The sequence below is a fragment of the Solenopsis invicta genome, chromosome 3 (assembly GCF_016802725.1).
Source record: "Solenopsis invicta isolate M01_SB chromosome 3, UNIL_Sinv_3.0, whole genome shotgun sequence".
NCBI classification, from domain to species: Eukaryota; Metazoa; Arthropoda; class Insecta; order Hymenoptera; family Formicidae; genus Solenopsis; species Solenopsis invicta.
In genome coordinates this window covers 26,210,370-26,231,050 of record NC_052666.1, presented here as the reverse complement: position 1 = coordinate 26,231,050, position 20,681 = coordinate 26,210,370, and the positions used below count along the sequence as shown (strand labels likewise).

The 20,681-nt window shown below is 37.5% G+C and overlaps 1 protein-coding gene and 1 long non-coding RNA gene across 6 annotated transcripts in view; one reads left to right on the top strand and one right to left on the bottom strand.

The window, feature by feature from the left end:
* LOC105197268 (nephrin) overlaps window positions 1–20,681 on the bottom strand; it is a 300,694-nt gene that overhangs the window by 78,292 nt on the left and 201,721 nt on the right. For all 5 annotated transcript variants that reach the window (XM_039447072.1, XM_026133136.2, XM_026133137.2 and 2 more), the window contains exons 2-3: window positions 10,683–10,823; window positions 8,722–8,895 (exon numbers count right to left, since the gene is read on the bottom strand). In XM_039447072.1, coding sequence (XP_039303006.1) covers window positions 8,722–8,895; window positions 10,683–10,823 — 315 coding nt within the window. The remainder of the gene's footprint in view (window positions 1–8,721; window positions 8,896–10,682; window positions 10,824–20,681) is intronic.
* LOC105197250 overlaps window positions 1–20,681 on the top strand; it is a 95,496-nt gene that overhangs the window by 48,336 nt on the left and 26,479 nt on the right. The gene's annotated exons all lie outside the window — the stretch shown is intronic.

Genomic DNA, 20,681 nt, shown 5'->3' with positions numbered 1-20,681 from the left:
ATGGAGAGAAGCGGATGGCCCTAGATGCAGCTAGGGTGTAGGAAGAGAGGCGGCGGTGTGCGGAGCTTTTCCTTTGCGCAAAGCGAAATAAATGCCACTCGTGGAGCTGTGCGACACCGTTTTAACGCTGGTGGAAAACTGAGCGCCCGAACAGCATCAGTCGCTTAACTGTATGTTCGAGAAGGATGAGGCGGATAAGGTGGCGAGAAATAGAGAGGACGGTCGAGGGTGGTCTTACGGGGACAAAAAATGTAGCGATAGAGAGACAGAGAGTGAGAGAGAGAGAGAGAATGCTGCTGATGCACAGGCGTGCTGGTGCACATTCGAGCGATTTCGATGGATGCCCCCCTGGCCTTTTGTAAATAGCAGATAGAAACCGTGACACGGTATCGATCAGGATGCGCGATATGTCGAAAACGAGCGAGTCGGGCGCGACGAAATGGCACGTAAGCAATGATGATAACACGGGAGCGCGCGTTTCAGGAACCGCGTTTCGTGAGACGGCGCGCGATGACCGTATAATCCTCGAAGGTACGAAAAATATTTTTTACATCGTGCTTTTTCACCGAACGAAAATATAGGCGGAAGTGGCGCGTAAAGCGGTGCGTTCGTTCGCGCGCCGTACCTTTTTGTTTGCGAAAAAATGTTTGATTCGCACTTTTCGAATTCATTCGTTTCGCGATCGTTGAATGTGGATGGTAGTAATCCTATTTAAAAAAAAGTAATCAAGTTTTACGCGCGAAAAGACGTGGTAAACACTGTCTAACGCAAAAAGTACTTTTTTTTTACAATATACGCATTATATATTTTTCATAGCTTTCTACTTTGAAGATTTTTTACAATACTCTACAACTGTTGTACGTTACTCGTGTGAGTATGTATTTGTATGTGTGTGTGTGTGCGTGCGTGTACACAATCATATCTATGTATAAGCAGAAAGAATAACCATGGTGGAGGTAAACGACAATCACGCGTGGCCCCTTTCCAGCAAACAAACCTTTCCGCCCTTCAAAATTTTATACACCTTCCACGAATACGACGAGCTTTTCCAGGGCTTTTTCAACTCTGGTCGCATATATAACGCGTGCCGCGCTGCTCGCCGATGCATGCATATGTATACATACTCGTGCATCGCACCAAAGAGCGCGCACACGTGGTCTCCTCCTGGCCGTGAACGATTCAGCGGGCTAGTCCGGAATATCCTTTCTAGACTTATACGTGTCTCGAATGAGAAAAGGGAACGGCAGGATGGACCAGCGCGCGCAAAGTTGCACCGAGGAGGAAAAAAGCAGGACTGAGCGACGACTCCACGTCGCGTGTCCACGGACGAATAATTTACGAAACTCGATTTCTTTCTGTGTTTCTCATCGCACTCGCGGTCGTGACGCGCGCGATATCACGTCGAAAAAACCACGAAAAAACATCGCGTAGGAAACGCCGCGTCGTCTCGTCCCTACATTTCACGAATAAATAATGCATAAAATAGGCAAGCGAATATCGGATAAATAATAGAGCATTTTTTTTTCCTTTTTTTAATTTAAAGGAGAAAAGCACGCAATGTCCGTGCGCGCTTTTAAAATTTCTTTTCACACCGACGATCTATCGACGTCCGTCCCGTTCACGTTCCGATGACGTTCACGTCAAAAGTCTGCAATCTCGCGCGCAACGTTAGATTACTTCGACGCGAAAGCCGATTTATGAAATACGGGTGTTTCGTCGTGTTCTGGGATCCATTTTGCAAGGCAATGTGTAAACGCAGCTCAGATTACCTGAAATTATCCGATGTTTACAACGGCATTGTTGCGAACGATTGTAGTGCACACTGAATGACGTTTATATAATTGTTACCCAGCAACGAATTAACTAACCGATACGTAAATTATATTGTAGAAATGCCAGCCAGTCTGTAATGAATCACTGAATCGAATGCATGTATAATCTGAAATCTATATAATCGGAAATACATTTCGTCATTTTGCTAAATAGTTTCGTATTGTTCAATGAAAATCTTGTAACTTAATAGGTAAAGTCTTTTAAATATAAAGTTTTTTTTTAAAATATAAAGCAGATCTTCCTTGATAAAATAATGTAAAAACAGTGCGATCGGGATAGGAAAATAAACCACGGCAGATTAAAATGGCGAAAAATAATTAAGGAAGAAAATTGAAGAATAAAAAACGAGATCAATGAAAAATGTAGCTGAAATACATTACAAACTAAAATTTAATTAGCACTGAAAAAGAGAATGTACGCTCGTAATTATAAATGCAAAGAGTAACAAGATAAAGAGAAATAAAGAGAGAAAGAATGAATACGGTAAACAAAGAGAAAATACGTGAAGAGCAGAAAACAAGAATGTTTCAAATGGCAATTTGGTAAATTTGAAGAAAGTATACAGCACGGTCCAACGCGGGAGTGCAGTGAAATTATTTCACCAAAAAAATACATCGAAAACTAAGATGAAAATCGCGAGAAACTTTCGCCGTATTAAATGACCGCAACTGAAAGTTAACCGTTGTCGGTGCTTACAGCGCTTTTTTAATGTCAGCCGGAAGATTTAAACGTCTCATCGGGAGACTTTGGTCCGCTATTTTTAATAAAGCAGCAGCGTCTTATTCCAGTAAATACTTATATACATATATACCACTTTCGTTGACGTTTAGCCTTCCCCAACTTTATTTGCTCGTTGGATCGTAAGAAATGTCCCCCCGTACTCAGACATTTTTATTTGTCCTTGCCCTGTCCCTTCTACCCTTCCTCATTCTTTGCGTATCACGCCGCGAATTCGTACGATTCCTGAAGAGATACGTGAGCTTTTTTCCAAGACGAGTTCAAGGATGGCACGGTCCTTCCCGCGTCATCGACAATCCGAAATTGTCTTAGCGGTGGTAGACGTAAACGTGAACGACGAGGACAATGACCGTGCGTTTTTCTTCTGTCGTGAAATCTAAGAGAATTTCGTTTATCGTGTAGCGACATTTGTAGGCATTTAATTATTCTTCATCTTTAAAAAAAAATCATGCAATAAGCACACGCATTTTGAGAAGGGACGATCGATAATATGGGTCGATTTTGGTTCGCCTCCAGAGTGGCGAGTAAAAACGGTGTCTTTTTGTAGTTTTTAAGTTGCTGAATTCGATTCTGGCCTTCAAAAAATTTTAATTTGCCGAAAAAATATTAAAAAATTAACATATGAAGCTATTAAACATTTAATATCGTTAATTATTATTGCAAATTAATTTTTGCTCAAATAAGGCCTTCTTTATTTAATAATTTATGTTGTTCATATATCAATAGATTTTCATTTAATATTATTTTATTTATTATATTATTTATTTTACACTTTTATTAACATACTGTCCTTATAATAGCTTTTTATATATTTAATAATTTTGATGTTGATTTAATATACTCTCTAGACAAATTAAAATTGTTGAAGAAATTTAGCAGTTCAACAATTACAAAAAAAAAACATTGTTTTTACTTGCATTCCAAGGATTAAAATCGATCCATTTTACTCATTGTCCTTTATACATCTCCACATTAAATTCGAAATATTCGCAAATATATCGTCTAGTAATGGTACGTTTTACGTTAAATATAATTATTATAAATCACGCAAATAAGAGGAATTATCTTTTTGTGTTCGTTAAAATAAGAGATATCTACAAAGTAGTAATAGTAGCAGTAAGTGAACAATGACCTCGATTTTTAAAATTTTGATTCCTCCGCAAAACGTGAAGTTACATTAATTCGCTCCCTTGCGTCGCTCGCGAAACTTGTTTTTATTACCGCAGATATTTTCAAATAATTAAAAGGTAACGAGAAGTATCGTTATCATTTCATAAGAGGATATAGCTACATTGTTAAAATGTAAAACGAAGAATTCACGCCCAATCTTGAGAGAACATGCGGACGTGTTTTTAATGCCGTTTTATTTAAGAACAGGTACAATGCCGGCGGTTGCATTACGCGTGTCCCAATAGTCTCTTTCGCGAAATAATCATGTACACGGAAACACTTCCACGTGCGCCGCAGTCGAGAAGGACCGAGTTTCAAATGGTTATGGCATGCATACGAACAGCATTTATTTTCTCGTCGTTTGCATACCTTCGTTTCGAAGTAGAAAAACATGTTGCAATTTTGCAATGATCAATAAAACGTGACTTCAGATGTATAGCGTCATCTTGAATAGGCCAAGCCTGAACATCGCGGGTGCTTTATCTTAATTTTTTTTCTTCGACATATCTTTTCGCCGTATTTGCATACACATAACAAGATCAATCGTAGAATTTAAAGAAGGTGAAATAACACAACCATTTTTATTTTTCAATAAAATCGTTTTCCTAATTTCAATAGATTTCTTAAAATAATAGAATAATTTTTTATACTAAATAATATTTTCAACCTTAAATGGTTCAAAGATAATTGGTTTACAAAAATACTTTTGTTCTTAAATAGTTATCCTTATAATGGTTGAACACTGCGATAATTACTTCTTCATCACTAGTCTTATAACTCTGACTTAGCTCGTAATGGTTTTTTTTTATTTTGAAAATTAAAATCCGTTTTGTAAAAATTTATCAGTGACGGAGAAATGATCTTCGCAATTAAATTATTTTAAAAATAAAAATTTACAAGATATTTTAATTATGGCAGAAAAAAGTGAATTTGTGTCATTCTAAAAAATATATTGAAATAATGGATAATTATATCGAAAAATAAAAAGTTCTCTTATCATATTTTAGGCCAAAAGTTTTTTAGCTTTACTACTTATATTGAAAATTCGTTTTAATCAAGAAAAAATATATCAGATCTATCATACTATTTATTAATAAAATTTTTTTTAGTGACTAATCCAAGGTGACATCGAACCAATCATACATTTTAATCTATTTATTTTCTTAACGTTTGAAATATCTTATTTTCCTCTCAACTTCGCTAATTGACACGATTCGCTGGAATTTCCACAAGCGTTGTAAAATCGATCAGACGTGATATCGACGCGCTGTCGACTCTAATTTTATCCGATAAATGCATTTCATTCTCTCTACGCAAACGATGGAAGGTTAAAGACCTTTTCTCTGACAATTATTTTCACGAACCTGTTACACTCTCGATACCTGTAAGTCTGCCCGTGACAGGATAACTTCGCTATTTGGCGATAATAGCGGCAACGACCGACCGGGAAACAAATCGAGAAATCGATTTGAATTATTAAGGTAGAGGAAATATGACGACGACACGGGGGTATCGATAGAGTAAAGCGAAATACAATTATATCCGTTTACCGGTGCGGGATCGGGAAAATACCGTTACGCGCGTAATTAACGGCGCAGATTGGTCCTGCGTTTGTGCACCGCGTTTTGCACGTGGGTGCATGCGGGAGAAATACACCGGACCTCTCTCCCTCGGTGAGAAAAACACACATGCACGCGCGTTTACAAAATAGGCGCATCCGAACGTGAGAATTTACCGGCTTGATGTCGCTCGTTAACGATCGCTCGAGATTTGCGCGCACGATTTTCACCGATGATCCATTTGACCCGCAGCGTGGATTATCGTCGACGGTGTCTGCCACGTATTTTCAGCGTCACCGGTATATACGAGCGTAATGAACGCGGACGTGTGCAACGAGGAAGATTGATTTGACGGATATGACGACTTAGTAATATGCCCGCGCCCCACGATGGCCGTTTTATTAAAAGCCTGGCGCAGGTGTAAAACCAGACTTATCCTCGAGAACGAAGAATTTGCACATCAAGGCTAATATCATTTTAACGGTGCTCGTTTCCTACGCGTAAACTCGTGTAAAAAAGTTATCCTGTTGCGGATTTATTGTCGCGTAAAACTTTCTCCATTTTTTGACAGCGTCATTTAATCGATATTAATCATGGATAATTATTATTAGAGTGCACATTTGATGGAAAATTCAATATCATATGTGTGCCATTAAATGTTAAATAATCAAATTTAAACCAATTCCTCGTGTTAAACAACAGTTTATTATTCTCAACTTTCATGCGTTGTATCGAAATTTATTATTTGTATTGTTTTAGCACAAAACAAAAGAACAATCTCATCTAATCAATCCATTTATGGCACGGTTGAATTACTTAGTTTTAAAGCAAATAACGTAGATATTAATGTATGCACCCCATAAATAATAAATACAATTTAAGTCAATTTAATATTTTCTGAGTTAAATCATTTAACTCCGTTATTTTAGTTAAATTAATGACGTATTAAATAAGAGCAACGGTAATCTATAAAAATGATTAAAAATAACTGAAATTGGATATATTTCCATAGTACGAATTTAACAATGCCCATATGAAAAAAATATTCTTTGTACTCCTACAATGTGCGAAATAATCTGTGTAAATGTAAATATGAAGTCGTAGGATATTTCTGACAATAAAAAGGGAAATATAGTCGGATTAATAAAATGCTCTTCTCTCTCTCTTTTTTTTTTCAATACACGCTATCCGTGCAGAAGTAGGTCACATCTCGAAAAGTTCTACCCTTTCATCCAATCATCGAGCATTCAGCAGATGAGTCGCATTAACTCAGAAAATTCCTTGTTATGGTAATTCCGTAATCTATAATTTATACGTACATCTGAGATCCGGAGAATTCAAATCAGTTACAGTTTATACACGGTGACTTTTTTGAATAATACCGCCGAGATTGTGCGCACGTTTTATCGTTCAAAATAATTATGCCGATAGAAAAAAAAATATATATATATGTATGTATATATATAAATTTTCTCGTGTCTCTCTGCAAAACAAGCAGAGGGAAAAATGTAATTTCATTGTACTCCGAGAAGAATCCCGGGGTATAAATGGATCAACGCCAATCGAACTCGCGAGCGTTCTCGTTTCGCAAAGCGTGAAAGAAAAATTCATTTTCGAGCGAACGTTTGTCATCGGAACCGCTGATGCGCTGGGAGCAGTCGCGGAATTAGCTTTGCGATGCACTCGCGAACGCACTATTGCATTCCGGTCATAGCGAACGAAGCATGGGGCCGCGATGCACCACCACGTATGCGACGCACGCACGAATAGGACAGGAAGAATAGCGCGGTTGATGGATGGTCCCGACGAAAGGTCGCGATTCCGGGCGGGCTCGCGACATTAAACCGTCGTTCCTCAAAAACCGAGGACTTGGTCCTTGCCTTCGTAGTCGCGCCGGAAAGAGGGCACGCGCGTGCGAGAACTAGCTTTGCTCCACGCTTCGCAAAACTAGTTTACGCGGAAGTCTGTCGGACGAGTGCATATTGTCGCGCTTAATAACTTCTGTATAATTTACCGGCGAGAGAGAAAGAGAAAAACGGAAGAGACATCGTCGATGGCGCGGAAACTCTGGTACCGCCCAACGGATGCCATCGTAGGTGTGATCACTCGTCCTCGCAGAACCCCGAAAGTCGACCTTTCGCGACGGGACGACGGAGCGTTACACAACGTAATACCCATACGACCGCGTAAATTAACTTTAAGCACGGTTTCGAGATCGTGAGTTTGTAATTCGAGTTACGGCACGCTTTGCATTTTAAGTGCCACGCCCGTACGGGGCTATCGTCGGAATGACTCGGTCACGATTATTCCCAAGCAGGAGCAAGTATTTTTCGTATCCTGCTGCCGCTTGAGTTTCCCCGGAATTTGCCGTGGAATATCGCGGGTCACGCTCAGAAAATGTTAATTAACATACAGTGTTCGCGCGACAGTCGACTTCGTTTATCTTACGAACTTGGCGATTCCGCCTGGCGCCTGAGATCTATCGATAGATAGCAGATGCTTCGTGTCGCTCTTCCGTTAAGAGTCTCGTGTTTAAAAAGATAAATAGAATTCGTTGTTATGTGAATAAATAAGCGCTGCGAGATCTTAAATCACAAGATTGTGCGAACTTACACTTCTTGCATACATTCTATTAATAGAGATTAAAAGATTAACATTAAAGAGAAATAGTTTAACCCTTCCGCGTGCCGGTTAAAATTTTGAGCTTATTTTAGCTCAAGATAATTTTCAAATCTTGTAATTTGAGTGAAAACGACGATCATGCATATTTGTGTTTTTATAAAAAAAAATGTGTGTGTCTGTGTATATATATATTTAAATCAAATGGAAATACATTAACGCGTTAAACTATCAGATTCTCGCTCAGCAGTAATCGGTGGCGAAAGGGTTAAACCAGACCTGTCCAAATTTTCGCACAAAACGTCTTCTCCTTTTCGTCGTCCCGTTGAATGAAACTAAGAGGAACGGAGAGGAGCAGGTCCTGTAATTATAAATCGTCGTAATTTATACACCTATTCATTATGTCTCGTAGTCAGCTGCAATCTAATCGTTAAAAGGAATAATTGTTTCATGAGTGGTGCTGCACAGAAAAAAAATTAATATCAAATCAACAATCTTTGTTGCATATATAAGCAAGAATAGAAAATCTTCTTGGAAGAATTTATAATTTTAAACAGACATAATTTGCTCACACGAAGAAAATTTTTCTCTTCATGTAAGCAAATTATGTCTGTTCAAGGCTATAAATTCTTTCAAGAAGATTTTATATTCTTGCTTATGTATGAAACAAAGATTGTTAATTTGATACTAAACTTTTTTCTGTGTGCAAATAGAAATAAGAAGTCAATCTAAACTTTTTCCTTGACGAATTGGACAGGTCTGGTAAAATTTTCTTCTCGTACATCATCATATTTCGACTCACAGGTGACGACCAGATGTGCGCTGGCGCGGATTGGCTTGATCCGCAGATATCGTCCGACTTGACACTCGTACTCGCCGTCGTCGGTCAGAGACGCGCTGGTGATTCTCAGGTTGAAAATACCTGAGGCCTGATCGCCGATCAATTTCAGCCTCGGATGGCCCACGATTTCACCATCTGTAACATCAATTCGGGATCGTTGCACGTCGACTTGTATCACTGCGCGTTCTGCGAATAACGATCGCTCGTTGGAAATTAGCTAATTAACAATTTTCGCCTTGTGGTTAAGGAACGTCGTAATTCATGAGAGAATACGCGGCTAATATCTCGACTTTAATTTTAGCTCTGTTTAATACGCGCTTATTCGGCTGGTATGCGAGCACTCTCAGCAAAACGATGCGATTACGATAGGCGGAAACCGACGAGACCGCTGAGTAATTAACCGCTCGCTGTCGATGGTCCCGTTCTCGGACGAGGCTTCTCTTTCCAGTCGTGCTTAAATAATAAATCCACGTTTCTATCTTCTTTAAACGAGATCGTGACAGTTGTGCGTGCGTGTGCGCGTGTGTGTATATAGAACAGGGATAAATTTCAACATTTTTTGTATTTTATCAGTTACCAGATTTTTCTATCGTGTATATAAATTAATCTTGAACATTTTTAAAACTATTAACAAATTCAACGGTTGCTAAAATTTTTAGACTAATCGATTATAAATCAAAGGTTCGTTGAAAATATCTTTTTCATGGATGAAAATTTTAAATAAAATGATTAGTCTATCTGAAAGTTAAAAGCTTTGTAATTTTTGTATTAATGGATTAATGAAATAAAATTCTACATTTATTCATTTATTCATAAAATTCCGTAAAAAAAAAATGAATTTCAGAACAGTAAGATTTTTTTCACAAACAAAATTTCAGTTATCATATCAGGTCTAACATTTAATGATAGAAATAGATTGTGAAACTCTGTTTTTAGGGTACGTTTTTTTGGCTGCGTGTAATCATAATGTGTACTTGTATGTAAATCCATGTATAAACTAGAAAACAACAAGGGTAACATTAGCGATTTTTGATCAGCGCGTTAATGTGTTTCTGAAAATTCTCGTGTAAAACAATCCTGCGTAAAGCAAAAACCCAATTTCCTATTGAAAATATAAGCTGCTTTTGTGGCGCGGTTTTAATTGGTGGCTTTAGACGAACGGGTTTTCCCGAGGCGTTAATTGTGCAAACACAGGATTACCTATCTTTACTGAATTTAACATGCACGGTTTGTTCTGTATGCATTTTATCTTTATTATTACCGATACAGTAATATCGAGCGACTTTTTGGATCATCTCTTTTTAAGTGGGATTATTCGAATCCAAATGGCGAATGGTAAAGACAGATAAATTTCATTTCACGAATGAATATAATTTTAAACGAAAATCGTGTGCTCTACAGCAGAATTCACGTTTACGCATACCATTTTGAAAATCTTATCTCAAACTCGTGTTTTCCTGAAGAAAACGTAATTGGTCGTCTTTATCATAATTTTCCAATACTTTCATATTTCACGCTGTTGAAGATTCAAACTGGCAAGCGTTAATACCAGGCAAAAACTGGTCTAATCAGTTTCCCCCGATGGGTAATTGGCGCTCAATTAAGGCGGTTCGAGAGGAAATCAGAAAGTAACGATCCCCTTCTCCAACGTCGTTCAATAAATCTTAAATTAGACACCGTTGAAATCTAGTTTTTTTTTAAACAATAAATAATAAAAACAGAGGTATAAACGTTTTTCTAGTTATTTTGAAATTTTCAAAATAATTCTATCGCCACATAAATAATTATTGCTGATAAGTCTCGATATTTTTTCATTGAGAAAAAATATCTTCTTGCGGATCGTTGAACCTGCGACTTCTCCAAAAGACGACGTTTGAGAAAAGAATGGTCGTACAATGTGTATTTCAATTTGTTGTACTCACTGTCTTGTATGACATAAGCAAATCCATCTTTGACCCATTGGACGGTACCGACTCGGTTCCCCACCTCGCAAGAAATTGTCACCTCACCGCCCTCCAGCACGGAGCTGTTGCTCGGCCTAACCCGAAAATATTGTCCCTCGCCTGTAACAGAAAGATAAAAATGATTTCGATTCGGTAGCTGCGCTTCTTTGGTAGGGTGATAAGCTCGTGTGTTTCCGCGAGCCACCGCTTTGCGTTTTACTCGCTCGATAACGTAAAGCAAAGTAGGGTGATGTGTCATAGGCTATAAAATTACATTTATGGCGGGTTTTCTCTTCGCAGAAATCGCCTGCGTGAGATTTATGCGTATCTATCCGCATGAAGAGGTATTGCGAATTGATGATTGATTTTATAATAAATGCTTCGATAAATGTGCTTGATCTTTTATACTTAAAATTAACAATTTGGTTATATATATATATATATATATATATATATATATATAGAGAGAGAGAGAGAGAGAGAGAGAGAACGATTTCTTTGGACTTAATAAATTTTATTGTATTCAAGCAAATTTATTTGGAATGGTCCAAACGAAACCAATGCTTGAATCAATAAGTACGCTTAGCAATAGTGTTATTTTCGTCCAATAACAGATGTTTGAATGAAACATTTTTATTCAAACAAGTAATGATTTATGTAAGCATATGTTGTTTCAGTTAAACAACTTTCAGTCAAATAAATGAGGAATATTAATTCCAATGTAATCTCTTTCTCTATGTACTTGCAAAAAGTACATTTATTACAAATAAATTTCGCATATTTCATGTAGGGAGGAGAATTTTGATAAGTGAATTTAATTCGAGGAATATTTTATAATAAAAGAAAGAAACAAGTTATTCTGTATTTATAATTACGAACAGAAATAGAGACTGGCAGTTCGCATCGTGTTTAATTTTAAAAATTAAAATATTACTCATCGTAACAGCAAACGGATATGTATAATATATATTCATGATATAATATTAACATCGTATCGTTGAAACTTCAGCTTGGCGCGCATTAAGCAGTACAAACAGGTATAATTATGAAAAACCTATCTCAAGAGTTCTAAGATACTTGTCATCGTTTCTTAAAAAGAAAAGGAACGAGCGGTCCATTAATGGCAAAAGGTATAAGCGTAAAAACGGATCCAGTTAGAAACCCGCAACTTTAGAATCGATAACTGCGTGGTGGCTAATAACCGTGCGGTTATCCAGCATTTATCGCACGACGGCACGACGTCCACTTCCGATTCCGTCACTCGCTCGTAATCCACGACTTTACGTCCAGTTGCATCGATCGTCTTGGCTAATTAACTTTAATTGCATATTACGCAGACCTTTTTGCTCCTCGTGCCACTGATTATCACGCGAGTCGAGGAAGAGTTTCGCGTATCAGCTGCGCTAACCCGACGTCGGCGCAACTATCCGAGTGCACTTGTGTTGAGTTTACCAGGAACCGAACTATCAGCCGGCTCGGTATAATTTCTCATTTTTAGCGGACGATAGTGAGGTTCTAATTGCTTCTTATTGAACATCGTAAAGATGTATCCCTATGCCAACGCGGATCGATTAGGCGCGCTAGCGGAGCAACCAGAGAGCACAATAATTATGCCAATAATGTCTGCGATCACGCAAGCCGCTAAGCTCTCCGATATCGTTGCTGGAAGAATCAAGGTAATCGGACGGGTTTGGCTTCGATACGATCGATAATCCCTGTACCGCATGGTATTCCACATCTGTATTGCACCCCGGTACCGCACGCACGAGATTGGTCCGCGTTACGCATTACACGCGAGTGTTTCTCTCTTTATCCACTACGACCACTACCATCGTGTTAAAAGCGAATTCGCTCGATTCACGAGCGAATCGTCGACTGACGATTTAAATTAATTATGCAATTGTGTTAATGCTATAAATAATAATAAAAATTTGTTCGCGTAAGATAATTCAATAAGACATGAATAGGGGTGGTATTTCTTTGATCACGTTATCCTGAAATTATCTATCTTTTGGAAATTTGTGAAGATACAAATATATTGCTTACAGAGAGGGAGAGAGAGAGATTGAATATCAAAAGTATTTTTTAACCTACAATTTTAATAATAAAAAAAACTATGCTACTACGAAAAATCATTTATTGTTGGAGCATGAACAAAGTAAGTAAATTTTCAAAGTTTCCTTAATATTCTTATATATGAATTGTTTGTATTGTTAAGTAATTATCCAGAAAAAGTGTTTAAAATTTAATTCTGTCAGTTTTAACCTATAATCTATAAAATTAACAACAAGTAGAAAATGAACATTCATTGTACTTGCACTTTTGACCAGTCACAGATATTGTATCTTGAGAAAAGTAAAGGTAAAGTGTTGAAAAAAGAAACATTTATAAGCTTTGTCTTTGTTAAGACTGAATTTTTGTAATACGAATTTGTTTATTGTTATATTATTTCAGTTTGTTTAAGTTAACTTTCGTATATTTAATGTGAAACTTTAAAAATGTAATGTAAAAAAAAAGTTCAAATATAAATATAGAAATATGAAACTATCTCAACCTCTTTTTATACACATCTTTTATGTACATTGGTCAGAGGTACATACATCGTAGGTGTTGCGCCTTTGATCAAAATTTAATTTTACTTTACTATTTAAAAAAGTATATATAAAAAAAGAACAAGTTAAATGATGAAATAAAAGAAAAATGACACCAAAATGAAACTTGCATAGTAAAAAATGTCGAAATTGGTAAAAAATATATCACCTTCCCCTACTAACTTTATCTCCAGTTTGTAATTTGACCTTTTTACATTTTTTTCTTTTCCTCGTAAAAGCTTAAAAAATCGTATATTTATTTTGACATACATAATACTATTAAATATATATCTTTTAACAGTTTTTCCATATGGCGGCTTATCATGAAAAATTGATACATACACATATTGCAGTAAAAATGAAAAGATAGGTCATGTGAAGTGATTTACAATTGAATTTATATTAAAACAGCACGTTTTTTGGCCAAATTGAATCAACGATGCTTTCCAACCTCAACTCTCTACTCTGAAAGGGACACGTGTCTATCACTCATCATTGCAGCGACACACGTTCTCGTGAATCTCGTGTTGGTTTTGAAAATGCTACAGGTCATAAATTATCGCTGCTAATTTCATTTCAGCGTAAAAATATTGACCTTTTTTGATCAGTTAGTTTTATTGCAAAGCGCAGGATAAATAAAGCACAACGTTGCTGCGATTCCATAGGTTTTCATTTAATTCAGCGTATTTTAATCGACTTTACAATATTCCAATGACAATAACATAAATAAAATTTTTTATTTTAAACAAAATGAAAAACAAAAAATATTTTAAGATTAAATTAACACATACTGCAATTTTCCCGTAACATAAAGCACAGTTTTAGTTAATTTAATGATCTATATGTATAGAGTCCTACGAGTTGTACAGAATTTGTGATTGTTAGAGACGCTAGAGTTTATTTTCTCGAATGCGATTTCCACGCTTGCCATAAAATTGATTGAATTGCTTTTGTAGCCTAAGCGAGCAATTTAATCGTGTCGTTGTAAAAACCTAATGCATTGTAATCAATGGTGCTTTCGCCAAGCGCAAACAACTCCCCTGCGCACCACGCGCCTGTATTTTTCAAAAAGCGATTAATTTTCGTGAAATGCCTGGATTGCATTTGCTAGTGAATTTGCGATGATGCGTCTAAGCAAAAACTCATTTGTGCAATACGCATACGCACTTGGGATGATACATCCGGAATGATCGTCCGGAGTGAACCGTGTAAATTGTGTTTCGAGCGGTCGCCTAGTCTGGCCCGAATTTACGCAATCCGACCGTCCAAATGCAACGTCAATAAAATATAGGTGAGTCGGCCAGCCGAGGTCTAAACGCGATTCGGTTGGCATCGTTTAATTTTGTAGCACAGAGCATTCGACGCTCCGATTCGTCCAAAGGGATTCAATGATTGGGCGCGATTGTGGAGAACGGATTAAAACGACGCTGGCCAGCCGCGGTCGACGAATGAGAGTTCGAAAACAAACGAGCGACGAGAGATACGAAAATAAAGTTTATAATTGAGTCCACATCGCCGGGCTCTGGCATTATCCGAATAAAAATTTCATTTAGGCAAAGGGCTTGGATAAGTGAAAAAAGAAATTAACTTCATCTCCACCTACGGGATAAATGTTTCATTCGAATGTGAATTTATTCCGAGTTAAAACCTATCTATGATCCTTTATTTGATTATAAAATACACTTTTGATCGTAACAGATAATTTATTTGTGATATCAAAAAGCACTTTTTTTTAATTTTCTGCGTGGTAGTTTAAAAAATTACTACGCATAATTTTTCGCGTTGAACATGTTGAAAAAACAGATACGCAATAAAATTAGACGAGAAAAAGAAAGAAGTTGAGCTTTTAGATTATTTTTATTCGAAGCAAACAATACATATTCAAATTAATTGATTTTATGATTATGATTGATCTACGTTGATCATAATAGTGGGATCTTCAAAAGTACATTGAGCGAGATTTTACGACTACGATTGATTTATACGCGATATTGAAAGCTACATATCTTTTTTTATCTTTAAAGCTTTGCTATCAAAAATCTTAAATCTTTTTCAATTCTGTTTTTCTGATACAAAAAAAAAAAACAAATATCGGTAAATCTTTCCGAACGTGCTGATAGAACATAAATCGTTAAAAATATCGCAGCGTTATAACTATTTTATACTTCCGCGAATGCATACAAAGCCGGCTTTAACAGCTGCAAAGACGATAAATAATTGTCATGGCAGCAAGCACAAGCTCCGCGACACGCAGGGTAAGCGTAACGCCGCGGCGCATATGTAACAACGTTTCGGCCGATTGCTTAAGTAAAATTTATCTTAACGCACCAAAGCTTTCAGCGGGCTCTTAATTGACGCAGAGCGGAAAACGCGCGTAATCGGCCTAGCGAGAAATAAACATCTCAGTCGAAAGGAAAAGAAAAAGGGAAGGAAGAAGAGAAAGGAAGAAAAAAACAGCAGCGGCAAATCTGCCGTATGAATTACGCGATTATCGGCGCTTCACAACCTTTTTCCGTTCAGCTTGCGTCGCGCTACGCAGCTCTATGCACCACCGGTGCATTCTAATAAGAGTGCATTCTACGTCACAGGGCGCTCGAAGAGCTTTCCCCACATTTTCGCGTAATTCGTTCTGGACAAAAAATGTCGAGCCATCAGCTGTTTTTGAATTATAAATTATTGGAGAGATGCCATCCGCATGCACATGTGACAGAGATTTTCAAGAATTAATTTTCGGAACGCATAAAAATTGATCATAAAACATTATCTCTTATTTAATTTATTTTAATTTAAATGATGATTATTTCGACGCTATTCTTTATTCGAATATTAAATTAGCCGCGAAAATACCTGACAGATGGAATGATAGAAAATTTGCCGGAAAATACGGAGTCGAAGGAGATTTTCATGGCGGGGAAGGTCGACTGCAAATTGGCGGAAGGACGAGAGGAAGTGCACAGCGGAATCCGGTATATATACACACATATACATCCGGTATGTACGGCTTAGACTCTCTCCTGGTTTGTTTATTTCAGCATGAGCTCGGATTAAATCGCGCTCCAGTTCTTATTTCAGCTGCGCGGAAAGTGTCGTACGGTAGAGACACACAACGTCACCGGCGCCCGCGTAAATTCCGCGATTAATCACCGCGCCGCTGATCAATTATTGAGCGCACTTTTTTTATTCGCGCTGAAACATCACTGTCGCATTGAATTTCGCTTGCGCGAACCGTACATATTGACCTTTCGACCGTATTACCGGCAATTCTATGTAGATCTCACTTCCTTCCCGCGCTCGACCATTAGAATTTCAAGCGTGGATCCGACTCACGGAATTTTCGATAAAATCACTTCGCCGTTCTACTCAGTTCTTAGAGGAAAGATCGAACCGTCGTACTTCTTAAGCCCTATTCATTCCACAATCAGCTCGTCTTATCCGCTTTAATTTATTAATCATTTCATTGATGAGGGGAAAGGCGTCTGCACTCCGTTAATCCCTGAGAGAAAAGCAAAACTTGTACTCGAGTATCTAAACATTAGAATTAGATCACTTTAGAATTAGATCACTTTTGCGAACGATATCTGATACTATAATTTTTTTTATAATTTTCTTACGCATTTGAACAATTTGTGTTAAATTATCGCATGTCCCAAACGGGCCACTCAAATTTTTATGTTAATTATACATAGGACGAATATGTTAGAAAGTAACATAAGTATTATGTAAAAAATGGACACAAAAAATATAATACTTTAACACAATTTGGAAACAAATTCTGTTATTGTGAAATATATTTTTTTGATAAAATTAATATTTATGTATACTATTTGATATGTACAGTTTATTTACATATCGTAAAATTTACGTTTCTAAATAAAAATGAAAATTATATTTTCATATTATTTGTTCATTTATTTAAATTTGTTCATTTTTAAATTATTATTTTAATACTAAAAAATATTGAATATTAATTTAACACAAAATATTCAAATAACGTATTACGTCGAAGTATCATTCGGAGATATGTTGAAATTCAAAAATTTTATCAAGGACTGGTGATAATATAAATACAAAATATTTTTTTACTGTGTGTCATTTGTTAAAGACCAAATTGGAAAGAGGATTAATTGCAAGATTGAAAAAGTTCTAATGAGATGCAAAAAAAAAAGAAAGAAACCCTCGTGCTTGATTGTATCAACACGAATTTGCTCGTGACGATTGTATTTCCTAGTAGAGAGACATTTATCCTCGAGACCGTCGTTAGCTCGAAACGTCCCCGTGTTGTCCCGTTTATCCTCCACCATCGTCAGCCAAATATTAACGTTGTTGAATTCGCAGGCATAACAAATTCCGTATTTCGCGCTTTCTTGTTCCGATCGGGTGGATTCTGTCACCCGCAATGAAAAGGTAGCATAATGACTACGGGAGGGTGGATGCAGAATCTCTCCCTTTCTTTCAGCCTCTCTCCCATTCTGTAGAGAAACGACGATCCACCGTTTCCTTCTTCTCCTTCTCCTCCTCCACCTTCTTCTTGCGCTCGAAAATGCAATTTCCAGCATTGCGACGACATCTAATTCAATCCGCGCTCGTTTCTTCCCAGCTTTTGTGTCTGCCTTAAGTTTCAGTCTTAACGCAAATTTACGCTTTCGACGATTTACTACGAATCATCTAAATCGAAAAAGATGAGACATAATGCGTAATGGTTCAGCAAAAGAAAAAAAGCTGCTAGTTTACGACGGAAAAAATTGAACACTGTTTCTTCGAGCCTTCTTCGTTTTTTTTCCCCCTATTCAGTTGGATCAGAAATTCGATTTCATCACAATTTTGGCGAGGTTAAATTTTAAATTCATACAAACATTCATAAATCATATTTGTGTTAATTCATGCGAAACATGATAATACGTTTGAATATTTTATGTCATAAATTATAGAATGTGTTAAATTATCTAATGCATCTGCGATACACCGGAAATGCATAATCATCAAGAGTCGATGGAGTTCAATCCATGTTTTACGTGATCGTTCTGCACGAGAAGAGTGTACGGAAAAAGTTTCATCCTGAAAGACATAAATAGTAATTAAATCATAAGAGTGCATCACAGATCTTGCGCGCGAGATCGTTGCACAGTTCATTTTCGACGGCGGAAGTTGAAGTAAAAAGTCGTTCGATCGGTGCATTCACTTTGAATAATTCCGATCCAGCGTGATCGTCCGTGTTGAAGCGTGCAAACCCGCCTTTAGCCGGGCAGAAAAGAGATCTCGCGAGAAGGAGGAGGAGGAGGGTGAAAGAGTTGCGCCAAGCCTCGTCCTTTTTGCCGTTTCGTGCCGCGCCGATTTCCCCCTCGTCGGCGATTTCATTCAGCTCGGTCGCGGCGCATCGCACGAAATGAGAACATTCGTTTACGCCGGCACAAAAGGAACTGGGGTGTCGACTCCTCTTTTGCCCGAGCGAGAGAGTAAAAGCGTATAAGTTATCTGAAAGGCGACGTGTGCTCCGTCGCGCTTCCGGTTCACTCTCGTCCACTGTCGTCGCATAATGTGCGGATTTCTTCGCTTTTTTTCGGACGGATTCCCGTGTTGAAAAGACGCGAGGCGAACTCGTGGGAAATTATCGGGAGCGTCGAGGCTCTGACCTCGAATTAGAGTACGAAACGGCCTGAGAATAAGCCGCGTTAATTCGCAGCGAAAAAGAGTACAACGCTGGGACACGTACATTATGTCGGGACTTTGCGCCGGAGTTTCCAGCCAGATTGTGCCGATATAAAGGGTAAAAAGGGTGACCTCTTCCGGATATCTCTCGGTTTTCCGGTTATCAAGTTTGATACTTTTTAGTCGAGTACCGTGGCATCTCGAGGGATATCTTAATTGTCTTTTCTAGAATATGGCTCGTACGCGTGTCCTGACTACTGATTTTCCCTAATATTTTTCACGAATTTGTTAAATCTAATTAATTCGCGATTTTATCTTATTTTTTCTCAGAATTATTATTTTAATAATATTTTTTTTAGATTATGTAATTACAAATATAAATATTATTACACGAAGAATAAAAAGTCATAAATAAAATTAAGTAGAATAATTAAAATAATTAATATTATAATTATAAAATAATATGAGACATGATAAAATAATTCTTAATACGTAATTTATATTCGTATCTAGATGCGCCATTTCAAACGTTGCATATTTACACAATATTATTTTCGACTTGCTGTTTTTGTTTTTATTCTCTTTTGCAAAGAGAAAAAAAATGTCTTGCTTCCGTGATCTTAAAGTCTAATGAACCAGATGTACGCACAGCGGGAGAGATAGGGGACGCGGAAATAAACGCAACATGTCGTTATCTCGTTATTTCAAATTAGAGAATCGCGCATTGTGCACGGTGCACTGACAATGCGGGTACAGATAGGGCAACCGATACAATGATTGGCCGATTTACGGTAATTGACCACCGCCGCGCCTTCGTTCGCGGTCTGCAGATATATCAAAATCGACATATCGGCTGTAATTGTTTTCAGAACAAACCTCGAGAGTGTTCCCCTCGTTAACTTATAATCACCTCACACTAGAGAGTCGTCGCCGCACCGCCACCGCCGCCGCCGCCGCCGCCGCAGAGCATGCACGAAATATAACGAAGTCTTGATTAAAGGCAGGAGCTTAAAACGACATCCTTTTGTGGTTTATGCGTCATTGTAGCATTCTCTTTTTCTCTTTATAAACAATATAATAGGTACGCGAAGAGAGAACTACAGAGATAGTATTTCCGGACTATTTGCAACATTTAGCACTAATATTTTATTTTATATTTCGTTTAATGGACTTTCGCTCAGATATAATTAATAACTTTATAACTATGTAAATTATATATTACAAACTATGAAAATATTAATGATCGAATTAGTAACAAAAATCAATTTTGCTCAATGCAAAATCCCTGTTCAGAGATAAAAGAAATTCGATCGTACGGTTAAAAATGTCTCTGCCGAGATCAACGTCCGTCAAAATGTAATAGCAAGCTCGTTTGTTCCATCTATCATCACGGAACATGCAGCGAACCGGAGAGAAGATAGTGTACATCGAGCTGTATCTCCGCGGAATTTCAATGAGCAGTCTCCGTTCGACGTCGTTCGATATTATCAAAGAAACGTGTCTTATTTCATATCGAGCGAAACAGGGCTCCTCCGTGGGGTCCCCTTCCTGCCTCCAGATCATCGATTTGCGTAATTAGTCGCATCGCTACGCAATCACGTTGCGGTAATTGAAGGTTTCGCGAGTGCGCGAATCAACTGCGAACACGATAACGAGTAGGACGAACTCCTTACCAAGAAGCTCCCCAACTTCCCCAACCAGAAGGCAAGAAAAAATATTTATATTTTACTAATTCTTAGTC